We start from the raw sequence: 12,692 nt of genomic DNA on the forward strand, positions 1-12,692 counted from the left end.
CCTGTCAGATCCTGCTTAAAAAAGAGAGCTTCTCCCTCAAATAGATCTCAGTTATTCACTAAAGAAGGGTGAACAACACCAACAAAAAATAAGGTGCTAAAAGCTGATGAATGCAGCTCTCCACAAAACACTTTAATAAGTAGGTTAAAGTAAACTTGTGACTCGCTACAAACGTACATAACTCCAACAATGTTTACTGTGATATTACTGGTAATCCACAGTTGTAAGAGCAAACCTCATCAAAGTCTCAACTACCAGAGTTATAGAACAGTCCAAATGGCCCAGATTAAATTCTGTCATATTCTATCACAACCTACCTGTCTCCTACAGTTCAGAAGAGATATTTAAATTTTTTTTTTTTTAGTGTTTATTTATTTTTGAGAGACAGAGAGAGACAGCATGAGCCGGAGAGGGCAGAGAGAGAGAGAGAGGGAGACCCAGAATATGAAGCAGGCTCCAGGCTCTGAGCTGTCAGCCCAGAGCCCGACGCGGGGCTCGAACTCACAGACCGCGAGATCATGACCTGAGCCGAAGTCGGACGCTCAACCGACTGAGCCACCCAGGCACCCCCAGAAGAGATATTTTAACCTATGTTCCATCATTTTGCCTTTGCATTTCTCTCTGGAGAAAGACAGAATTTTCACTGGCCTGAATAGTGTTTACCAGGTGGTCATCCAAATGGGGCAGGACACAAATTCCAGTAATCTGGTCTCACCTGAAGTAAAAATACAGCCACCCAGAAGACAGGCCCTCATAACACATAAAATTATGGAACAAGGGTCGTGGAAGAGGACCCCCTTTTCCTCCATCCCCATACAATCCGGGGACACAGCTCCAGGGGCAGCTTCACTGACGGCTCAGTAGCTAGGAAGTAATTTGATACTAATAAGAATTACAAATACAGAAGTTTGCTTTCTTTACATCACAGCCAATGAGAGGTTGTCTCTGTGACGACCGCAGTCTGAGCGGGTGAGGAAGAAGTGGTATCACATGGCTGGAGGGAAGGAGGGAGCAAAAGCGCAGGCAGCATGAGCCGGGGGGAGCTGCCCTCAGGTGCTATTGTAACGGACACCCCAGAAGAGTTGGGAGCTGTGGTTTTAGAGTTATGTCCACTTGTTTCTTACATTTTGCCTCCAGATTCATAAAAGCACAGAGAGCCCATCACCATACACTTTACCACCTAAAATGCCACGAACATTTCAGTTACGATGACCCATCACAAGTGGGCAAAATGCTGATGGGATTGAAACTTACAATGTTACATATAAATAACATTTAAAACAGGAAGGCCTGATCATTTTTATTGCTGAGTTAATAACACAGCTTATGTTTTTTGTTTGCTTATTCACTAGTGAAAAAGAAAGAGAGCTCTGGTGTGGCAACAGTGAGAAAAAGACTAGGTGCTTCAAATGTGCTAACAAAGCAACGTGGTTTATTAAAAAAGCCAATGTCATTTTCTACTAAATTAAAAGCTATGCATCATTAAAATCACAGGAAGTGATCACACAACTAACTGCATTTGCTATTGGTAAGAGCACACAATCTTGAGTTGTACACTCAAATTTAGCATATCAATTGTAACAGAAGGATTAAAAAACCAGAATGTCCCACAGAGAAGGGGTGCAGGATGGTGAGGGGTCTAGAAATCACATCATGTGGCCAAAAGAGTGGAGGGGAGAGAGAAGAATGAACAGTGAGTGCTTCGCATGGAAAGATAGGAAGTGTCCTAATAAGAAGCCTTATTCGACGTAGCTCAAAGGGCAAAGCTAAGATTAGCAAGTAATAATTATACAGAGGTTTCTACAAACAGGTTCCTAACAGGCAAACATCCCTACATGGACAAGTAGTGAGCTCCACATCACAGGAGGCAATCAATCCGATGTGATCCTCTGTACAATTGGAAGGGGGGCCAGATGACCTTTAAGCTTCCTCTAACTCTAAAATTTTGTGATTTTCTTGAACCTCAAAGTTCAGGTTGTTTTCAGAATTGAATGCTGAATCTAGTTAATAAATTAATAAAACCACAAGTGACCCACAACCACTGGATTTTTCAGATGTAGATATCTATCACCTCCATTCATGAAACGGAAAGAGAGCTACCTTTGCTCTGTTAATATGCCACACAGTGACCCAAGTTCTATTTGTTTTTTTTTTTTTTAATTTTTTTTTTCAACGTTTTTATTTATTTTTGGGACAGAGAGAGACAGAGCATGAATGGGGGAGGGGCAGAGAGAGAGGGAGACACAGAATCGGAAACAGGCTCCAGGCTCCGAGCCATCAGCCCAGAGCCTGACGCGGGGCTCGAACTCACGGACTGCGAGATCGTGACCTGGCTGAAGTCGGACGCTTAACCGACTGCGCCACCCAGGCACCCCCCAAGTTCTATTTGAATATATTTTAGAGGCAATGACTGCCTGCTGCAAATTACAAATTCTTTTTTTTTTTTTTTTTTGAGAGAGAGAAAGAGAGAGAGGGTGGGCAGGGGAGGGGTAGAGAGAGAAGGAGAGAGAATCCTAAGCAGGCTCCACACTGTCAGCACAAGCCCAATGCGGGGCTTGAACTCATGAACTGGGAGATCACGAGCTGAGCTGAAATCAGGAGTCAGATGCTTAACTGACTAAGCCACGTGGCCTGCCGCAAATTACAAATTCTTACCCTCATCTCTTGAACACGAACTGCACAAAAAGTTCCCAATCCCATTCCAATCTCACCATGTGACACCTACCTCCTGATCTCATAAAGAACAAGGCCACCGGCTTAACCCCAAGGAACCCATCCTTGTGTTTTCTTTCATTTTAACTTAATGAAACTGAATTTCATGATTTCCTGCATTTTTCAAGAGACCTAGCATCCCATGCATCGTCTATTACACTTAGAAAATATCGCACTGTGACAGAGATCTGCAAAGCAAACAGTAAAACTTATTCAGCCACATTCCATAGAACTGGAATTTGAATTTTCAGGTTTGGAATTCAGAAAAATAGCCATAGGAATCACCAGGATTGTTCTGACTGCCATAGGCCTCATGAATGCCAGGTGACAATCATTTTGCATTGCTCGCACCTCAGGTCTCAGGGCTGAGTCGGGTGCCCAAGTAGGCCAGTACCTTCACTAATACAACCAGCACTACTAAGATGTACTGTGTGCAATGTGCCGGGCCCTGCATACACCGAGGGCTCTTGTAGCAGTTCGAGAATTATGTATTAGTATCAGCCCAGGCAAATCGGGGTGAGTTCAAGCAATCTAAGCAAGGATGAGACACAAGGAGCCAGGGCTGAAAGTACACCGCTGGCCTCCCGAGCCCGCACTCTTTCCTCTCCAGTGTCCTGCTCAGCATCTGTGCTTCAACAGAAATACCAAAGCCAAGGGCTGTGCTGAAAGCCCCGCCGTCCCAATGGCGGCCTGGAGTAGACCCCCGTTTCCCTGCCGCAGAGGGCGGCCCCAAGCTGCAACTGTTCCCAAGCCAAGGGAGGTAGGAGAGGAAGGCAGACTTTATGACAACTGACTTTACCTGTAACTTAAAAAAAATACATTAAAAGAGAAAGGGTCCCTGCCCAAGCAACGGAGTGTAACTGTGTGTCTGTCAAACTTTCACTCTGGAAGGCATTGCGGAAAGCAATGAATTCTGACCATCTCTGCCAGGAAAACTACTCAGTGAGACCCACGGCTGTTTGGGGTGTGAACTGGCATAAAAGAATTCTCTTGCAAGCTTCTATAAAAGTGAAAAATAACAAAAAGTCCTTTGCTGAATCAGTGAATACCAACTTGTAGAAGAAATACACTGATTCAGAAGTAACTCTAATTTACTCTTTCTCTACACACCACTTTATATCACCAAAAATTCAAAATTCCAGAATGGCTCGAATTCACCCTTGAGCCACCAAATCCCAGTCACAAGCCTTCAGGAGTTCAGAGAAATTTATGAGAAAAGAGAAGAGATTCAAGCACACTCCTCGTCACGGCCATGTACCCACCCCCTGCAGGGTGTCACTGCAGGTGCCGGAGAGCGGCAGCGTGCTGGGTGAAGGTCCCTCTGGGTAAGACGTGGGGCTGTGACCTGTCTCAACCCTTGGTTAGCAGCACACACCTGCCTACTGTCTCATTCTGCCCACAACACCTGCAATTCTGACCAGAAGAGGGGACGCGGGTAGGCGCGGGATGTGTGAAGTGGATTCCCTCCTTACTGTCTCGGATCCCCCACTATGGTCTTATCTATGCCCTCATCCTGCAGAGCCATCGCTTAAGCATGAGGGAGAGGCGGGAGGGAGGAAGAAAGCGGACGGGATGTGAATATAGGAATCTCATCAGCACAGCAGAGAAATCAGTCCTAACAACAGGGCAATCAAGACCGCACTTGACGTGGGTCTGAGAGCCCAGTCAGACGTCAAGGGCCTCCAGGAAGGAGTTAGAAAGGCAGGTCTTGTGTGCTCACCTGACTGCTGAAGGGCTCTTTCTTGGCCAAGCTCGGAGCCTGCGAGGGACCCTGGGCAGGTGACAACCTCGAGGGGCTCTTCTTACTCTGAGGCAGCAACGAGGACAGGAAACCCACTCGAGGCGACTGGGAGAGGGAAGTGCTCCTCTGGCTGCACATCATGGCTCTGGAAAGCAGACACACAAGGTCACAGGGCTGGAGGGGACCCGGGGAAACCCGAAGCACAGGCCTCCTGGGCTGTGGACGGCTCCAGGGGCACACGCCTATGCTCTAAGTTGGCATTATCCTCGGTACTATTTCTTGTACCCAAGGGAGCCAGCAGCCTATCTGGCACAGCGGTGAAGTGTGCGGGGCCGTGGTGAAGCTCAGAGCTGTGCGGGCCAATGGCCACTGGCCACATGCGCCACTGAGCACCTGAAATGTGTCTGGTCCAGACTGAGGCGTGCTGGAGGTACAAAACACACAGCAGAATGCAAGCCTTAGCATGAAAAAAGAGTGTAAAATAGCTCATCATCAATACTTTGTTTACATTTATCACATGTTGAAATGTTTTGGATATATGGGGCTAAAGGAAATATATCATAAAATTACCTTCACTTGTTTCTTTTTACCTGAAGTAAAAATGTTTAAGTTACATTTTTGGCTTGCCTTTGCTTTCCACCGGACCCTGCTAGCTCAGAAACCGGACCAGCTGCTCCTGGGACAGCCCTTGGCCACGTGCAGGTGTGGAATACACCTGCCTGGGTCTGCATCCTCACTCACCAGTCCATGGCTGGGTGACCACTGTGTGCCTCGGGTTCTTCAAGGCTACAACCATTAGCATCACCTGGGACTTCTGCTTTAACTTGCTATATTTTAAGGTTGCTCAAATACCTCTCTCCCCATCTGCCTACCTCTTCAAGCCCTCAGACAGGTGCATGCTTCCCCCGCCTCCTGAGTGCCAACCTTTTCACCCTTGAGGCACCCCTTTCAACACACAGACTTCCCCAGGCTGCACGACAGCGTCGGGTTTATTTATCCCTGCTGCACACATCTGGATGTGCAGTCCCCCTCCCTCGGGGCGGGCTCAGAGGCTGGGGGCCCGCAAGGCCAGGGGACCTTACTCAGAAAGCTCAGACAGGAACAGTGAGGGCCAAGGAGACTCTCTGGCCATTCCCTGTCACCAGGAGTGAGAGGGCCGGGGCAAGGTGAGAGCACAGGGGCAGATGGGAGAGGGGGAGGCCCTCCCACCCCCGAAGCGGGCACACACTCACAGTTCTGAGTCCCCCAGGCGGTCCATGTTGGAGACATAAGGAGGCAATTTGTGCTGGACCAAGGCCTCTTCCTCCTCTGGCTGCAGCTCCTCTTTCTTCAGGCGGTGGATTTCGGCTTGCAAGGCAAAAAGCTGCGCAGGGGTGGGGGCGAGTCGGGTGGTAAACTCACCTTGCCTTCCCTCTGCCAAGGCGCATGAGACACATCACATCCAACACTCAACCGCAGTGGCTCAAAAGGACACTGGGCGTCAGCCCCAGGACGCCCGTCTTACCCTCTGCTCACCGCAGAGCGGGGGGGTGGGGGGGGGGGGTGGAAAAAGGGCAAGTGGCACCTGTCACTTGACCACCATGAGGTGAGAAAACAACAACTGTTAGACACACAAATCCCACTTTTTTTCTTTGTATCATTTGACTTGCTTCTTCCTGAATTCATTGAGAAAAAGAGCTCCGTGCCATCCTTTGCTCTTTGGAATCTACAAAATCTACAAAATCAGGTTCTGGAACTCTCACGGAAAATTTTTTTCAGTAAGGTTCAGCATTTTTGACTTTTATGCCTGGAAAAAAAAAATTACATAGGCACATGCACCCAAAATCTAAACAGCTTATAATCTTCCTTTTTCTGGAAAAAAAAAAAAAAAAAAAAAAAAAAAAAGACCTACAGATGCCTTAACTTCAAGGACAGAGCAATGCTCCTCAGACAAAATGCAAAGGCAAATGTGGGTCCCCTGGCTCTATTGTTTCATACACCTAGAGGATCATGGAGCTGAGCAGAACAATTAATTCATATCTGGGCTGTAAACACCATAGATGTGGATGTATGTGGAAAAGGACTGAAGTATGAAAGAGACATACAAAAGTTATAAGGCACGAAAGCACATGGGTCCTTCTCCTCTGAAAGTTCATTACCATTGCTATGCTTTTCGTGCTATACACAGGACTCAAAATATGAACCTGGCCTCTGGTTTTCAGAGACTGCTCCAGACCCCAGATCTCCCATACTGACTTTCTGGTGGCTCACCTCCATCTGAGATCAGTGCTTTCCTATTTTTAATCAGCCCTCCACCACCACTACCTCATTTCACACAGGAAAAGCAGAAGTTCTACCCAAGAAGCAAGTGTGTTTCAGAACCGACCTTCTGGCGAAGAACTTCATTTTCTTCTTGAACCTGGTTGGTCCTCTGGCATTCCGCATCAAAGTTCAGAATCACAGGTACAGGTGCACAAAGTTAAAGAAAAAGACTGACTGAAAATGATTAAAAGTCCTTCCCAGGGGCGCCTGGGTGGCACAGTCGGTTAAGTGTCCGACTTCAGCCAGGTCACGATCTCGCGGTCTGGGGGTTCGAGCCCCGCGTCGGGCTCTGGGCTGATGGCTCGGAGCCTGGAGCCTGTTTCCAATTCTGTGTCTCCCTCTCTCTCTGCCCCTCCCCCGTTCATGCTCTGTCTCTCTCTGTCCCAAAAATAAATTTTAAAAGTTGGAAAAAAAAAAAAAAAAAAAAAAAGTCCTTCCCAAACTCTTGACCCAGCAGCAAAACCCTTGAACATAAGTCAGAGGGAACAGAGTACAGACTTGGCCGTCCACGGCTGTATGAAAGTCCCTCCCCTGATGCCGGCTCTGGCCTTTCTTCAGACATACAGACACTCATAACAATCTGGCTGGTCAGCCCACAGAGAGGACATAAACCCAACCCTGAGCGTGTTCTCCCAAATACCAGCAGGAAAGAGCAAGCATTCAGTGGACTTCACGGCCTGTCTAAGCTGTAGCAAGGTCAGTGCAGACACTCAGTTAGAAGCCACCCCAGGGGCCGGCTGGTCTACCAGCTGGGCCGAAGGCTCGGCCACATGGCCTTCCCCTCCCCAGACCGAACCTCTCCCTAGCAAAGGTTGAGACTGAAGAGAGAGCTTTCTGCAGATTGGACAGTAACATGCCATCCTATGAATATCCACATTCTAGATCAGGGGGTCAGTCCTTCCCAACAACCCTCAACTGCTTCAGTCAGGAGGAGCACAAAGCAGGCAGGGCCTCAGTACTGGGGACGTGAACTGTGCTCAACTGTATGTGACCTAGTTTGCAGGGCACTGTCCTACACTGAAAAGACCTAGAAGGCCCACATGGTCATGCAAAATGCTACTGGGCAGAGCCCCCTCCTAGTTGAGTCTGAAAGTCCTCAGGATAAAGAGCAGGGGGCAGAAGGAGCAGTTGTACCCGGCAAGAGTGGAACTGACACCCAGACCCACAATACAAAAGGAAAGGGCACCCTTCCTACCCCCACCAAACGGTGCCCCTCCCAGAGGCCAAAATGGCCACCCGTGGGCGGGCCTCTACAACGCCCGATTTATCAGTGACTCACCAAGCAGCTCCATTCAAACTGGACTCCCTTCTCCTCCTCTAGAATTCTAGCCTAGAGAGCATGAGCAATGGGGATCTCCTGGGCCTCAAAACTGCAGGCTTTCCATGACAAAATGGTAAACAGGGTAGGCTATAAATATCAATATTCTTTCTCTCTTCAATACCCATACATATATTCCTACCGCTGCTCTGTTTTCTGGCAAGTTGAGGAACTCTGAGGTCACTGTCAGAGTGTGACCCAAATGCAAACACAGGAAGGAAGTTCTAGCCCAAGAAGTATTTTGATCTGCTACCTAATCTCAACAGAGGCAAGTAATATCCTCGGGGGCACAGGGCACACACGGAGAGGGTGTTCTCGGCTGGCCAGTTCTGCTAAGCAGCAGCAACCCCTGCTCAGCCCGATTTGAGGGCTCCTCCCAGGGCCAGCCACTTGTCCCCCACTGCCACTGCAGTCCCTGCTCATGCCCATCAGCTGTTTAGCAGCGTCCGGACGAAGATCGACGATTTCCTGGCCTACTGACAAAAATAATCACAATCTGTCCAGCCCCCTCACATAACACATGACAGCCGTCTTTGGGCATTTTGCAGAAGCAATTGCATCGAGAGCAGCAGCCACTGATCACGTTGTCTGGAAGCCTCAGAGGAGGCCCCCGGCCCCAGGCGGCTGAAAGGATATGCATGCACTGAAACAGTACGCTCAGGAAGTTGTGCAGGGACACAATGAAGGTATCGGCCCACTGTCGAGAGAAGTACGTAGCAAAGGTGGGGTTGGTGTCTGGGGACGGCAGGAAGGGCAGGACAAACCAATCCTTCCACTCAGCCTGGTTCTGGAGCTCTGTGGCCTGCTTTGCAAAGAACTCTTGAGCTTTGTCATTTCTGTTTGTCTGCCAAGACAATGAGGAGGTAGCAAGAAGGGGGAAGAGACAGACGTCCAGAAGTAAGATTCTTCATCAGCCTCTGGGTATCAGCCTGCCAGGTAAGTGGCCAAATACAGTCTACAAACTCCATAAAATAAATGACATCACTCTTTTCTCAAGTTCCTTATAATTTTAAAGAAGCTCGTTCAAACTGAAGTCCTGAAGATAAAAGCCTCCCTAAAAAAATTTAATTCTTCGTTGATTTTCAAATAATCTAAGTGACTTATTCCCCCGGGTAGGCTATAATCTTTATTCCCCAACCTTTAACCCACCTACTTATATTCTTTAAAACACCACCCAGGCTTATGTGCTGAAAACGAGAGGAAATAGGAATGAGGAAGACAAGTCAGATGATCTACACATGAGAAGGAAAAAAACCCAGGAAAACAGTCAAGAAATAATTTGCACTGTGACGGTTCCACCCTCTCCCAAAGCAACACAGACAGGTCTCCCCAGAAGTTAAAATCTATTTCGGGATCAAAGAACTCTCTCCGAGGAATCCCTGAACTAACAAGCACCTGGATCGTGTAGACGAGATAAAAGCGGAACAGGCTGGTTTTCAGCTTGTTGATGGTGGGTCTATATATATCCTCCAAGCGGCTGAAGAGCCTACGTTCCAGGTAGCTCCAGTAATCCCGAAGGGCAGCCAAGTCATACACCTGCATTAATTGTTGCAGCTGGTCCACAATCTTGTCCACCTGGCGGAGAAACATGGGACAGAGGTGGTGGTGAAGGACAAGAGGGAATTTTCCCATCACCTCACACAGTTAATACACCTTTTTCCTCTTGCTTGGGCTTCGAGTATGAGAATTTTTTCCAAATCAGCAATCTAGAAAACATTCAAAACATAGTAACGTAATAGCTTTTGAGCTATTTCCTGATGTTAGATATGGGGTTTGACCCTCCAGCAAGCATGGAAAGCTCAAGGGTAAAAGCCCTCTGGCCCTGGAAGCAGGAGGTCTAGGTCTTGGATCTGTGTCTGTCTTACTCAACCAACTTGACAATGTCACTTCGACTCTGTGGTCTCGGATGCCTAAGATTTCAAAAAAACACACCAAAAAAGAGAGAACCTCCATAATCTTCCTCCTAGCTCCGGCATTCCAGGAGTCCAAGACTCCCAGACAGAAGCACTGACTGACCCCTGCAAGTCATGGAAGCATTACCACAGCCCCTGCGGTGGCTCAGAGTGAAAGGCAAAGAAGTCACCTCCTTGGGAGAAATCACACCAGAGTACACAGTCTGTAAAAGGTTTTAGATGCCAATACCAATCAAACATCCCCATTTCTTTTTTCCTTTCTTTTCTTTTTTTTTTTTTAGAGAGAGCACACAAGCCAGCAGGGATGCCCACCCAGCCCCTGGGCTCGATCCCACAACCTGAGATCAAAACCTGAGCCAAAATCAAGAGTCCCCTAAACCAACTGAGCCACCCAGGTGTCCCAGGAACATCCCCATTGTACAGAGCAGGACACTGAGGCTTGGAGAGCTGAAATGATTTGCTTTTGCCACTAAGTACCACTAACTTTGGCAAGAGGAGACCTCAGGTCTCCCACCTCCCCCAGCGTTCTTTGCTACTAGCTCACTGCCTCTCTCACAGTTCACCTGCCAACACCAATTAGAGTCAGCAAACACACAAATCACACACAAACTCCAAGAACTTCTCAACAAAAAATCACATCTGAGCAGGGGAAATATAATGTTTTAAAACGTACAGCAAGGTTCTCCTCAACTGCAGGGGCAAATTGCCAATAAGTCACCGGCAAAGCCATTTTTAACAAACACCAAAAGATATTTGAACCCAGCTGACATTTTCGACTGCAGACCCCTTTGCTCCCAATGACATCGGAAGCCAACTTTTGAATGTTTCTGTTGCCCAAACTCAACTATCTACCCATCCTTAGCTCCTAAAACCTTTATCTCCATCCTGGCCAACAGGCCAGCACCTGCTGGGAGGCTGGAGCGGAGGACCGCGACCTGGACCAGGAGTCAGGGCACCTGGGCTCCAGCCTCAGCGATGCTCCTGACTCGCTGAGCAACTTCAGGCAAGTCGCGTTCTCTCTCAAGACCTCAGTTCCTCGTGTGTCAGGAGAGGGCCAGACGCGCTGATATCGACAGTCCCCCGGCGCGGTGACAGCGCCACTCCCGCCCCGGAGGGCAGTGCTGGGGTGGGGGAGCCGCTCCGGTCTCCCTCGGGGCCGCCTCTGCCCGCGCCGCGCCCGCCAGTCCCTCACCCGGAACCCTTTCTCCTTGTCCGCCTTGATCTCGGCGTCCAGCTGCCGCAGCGTGTGCGTGAAGCCGCGGAACAGCAGGTACTCCCGGACTAGCTCGTCAGTGCGCTCCACGGCCTCCGCCATCGCTGCGCCAGCGCCGAGAGCCGCCGCGGCTGGCGAAGAAGTGGGGGCGGGGCCTGGGCCGCGCGGGGAGGGGCCCGGCGCGGGCGCCAAGCACGTCACGCCGCGGCCCGCCTATCAGTCCGCACGCACCGCGCGCCGCTCTCCTGTGGCCCCTCCCCATCCCCGCCCCCAGCCATGCCCAGCCGCTTCCGTCAGCCTCACCCTCCGGGATGAGCGGCTGGGAAACCCGTTGCTCGCCTGGGTTTTCTGGCGTCGCTGGCGCAGGCTTTGTGATCTGAGTTATTGAAAGTGGCGGCTGCCGTCCAAGTCAAGTAGGGTTGGGCCTTGGAGAACATCCCAGATAGTCACGAGGCGGGCAGGGGGTGAGGTGCTCTGCTCATTGGCATTCCATCGCGGAATCCTCTGTGCCGTGTCTTCGTTTTACAAATAAGGGGAACTGGAGTCTGGAGTCCGGAGGTAAAGTGACTTGCGTGCAGTCACACAACCAGTTTGAGTCATCAGAGAGTTCTAGAGAAAACCTTACTTTCATTAATAAGAGTAATCAGGGGCGCCTGGGTGGCGCAGTCGGTTAAGCGTCCGACTTCAGCCAGGTCACGATCTCACGGTCTGTGAGTTCGAGCCTCGCGTCGGGCTCTGGGCTGATGGCTCAGAGCCTGGAGCCTGTTTCCGATTCTGTGTCTCCCTCTCTCTCTGCCCCTCCCCTGTTCATGCTCTGTCTCTCTGTCCCAAAAATAAATAAATGTTGAAAAAAAAAATTTTTTTTTAAATAAAAAAAAATTAAAAAAAAAAATAAGAGTAATCAACTACACGGCCAGATAACCAAGATACACTGTTAGGAAAAAAGAAAGCAAATTTCAGAACAGTGTGTATACTATGGACCCAGTTTCTTGTTTAAAAAAAAAAAAAAAAAGGATGGGGCGCCTGGGTGGCTAAGTCAGTTAGGCGTCGACTTCCGCTCAGGTCAAAGTCAGGTCATGATCTTATGGTTCCTGAGAGATCGAGTCCTGCATCAGCTATGCTGACAGCTCGGAGCCTGGAACTTGCTTCAGATAATGTGTCTCCCTCTCTCTGCTCTGCCCTGGCTCATGCTCTTCCTCTCTGTCTCTCAAAAAATAAAATAAACATTACCAAAAAAAAAAAAAAGGGGGGGATGCGTTATGTGTTTGTGTGTACATTTTAAAACTTAAGGAAGATTATACACTCATCACTTAGGGTTTCTTTGTCTAAGAGGTGAGACTGTGAGGTACTTTCACTTCCTATTTTTTACTTTAGCTTGTTTGAAATATTTATAAAGTATATTTTTGTAAGCAGGTAAAGAGCCAGTATCTTTGAGCCTTCCATTTCTCCTTTGTAAATTAGTGACAATGATATCTACCTTGCAGAGTAATGAAA

General features: G+C 48.8%; 1 protein-coding gene across 1 annotated transcript in view; it reads right to left on the reverse strand.

Annotated features, from left to right (window-relative positions):
* Window positions 1-11,342, reverse strand: part of WDR91 (WD repeat domain 91) — a 29,404-nt gene extending 18,062 nt beyond the window's left edge. Inside the window, exons 1-6 of the mRNA XM_043589605.1 lie at window positions 11,178-11,342; window positions 9,468-9,647; window positions 8,709-8,916; window positions 6,819-6,901; window positions 5,686-5,816; window positions 4,433-4,598 (exon numbers count right to left, since the gene is read on the reverse strand). Of these exons, the coding sequence (XP_043445540.1) occupies window positions 4,433-4,598; window positions 5,686-5,816; window positions 6,819-6,901; window positions 8,709-8,916; window positions 9,468-9,647; window positions 11,178-11,300 (891 nt within the window). The 5' untranslated portion in view covers window positions 11,301-11,342. The remainder of the gene's footprint in view (window positions 1-4,432; window positions 4,599-5,685; window positions 5,817-6,818; window positions 6,902-8,708; window positions 8,917-9,467; window positions 9,648-11,177) is intronic.
* Between the last annotated feature and the right edge of the window lie 1,350 nt (window positions 11,343-12,692).

This window comes from Prionailurus bengalensis, chromosome A2 (assembly GCF_016509475.1).
Source record: "Prionailurus bengalensis isolate Pbe53 chromosome A2, Fcat_Pben_1.1_paternal_pri, whole genome shotgun sequence".
In the NCBI taxonomy this organism is placed as follows: Eukaryota; Metazoa; Chordata; class Mammalia; order Carnivora; family Felidae; genus Prionailurus; species Prionailurus bengalensis.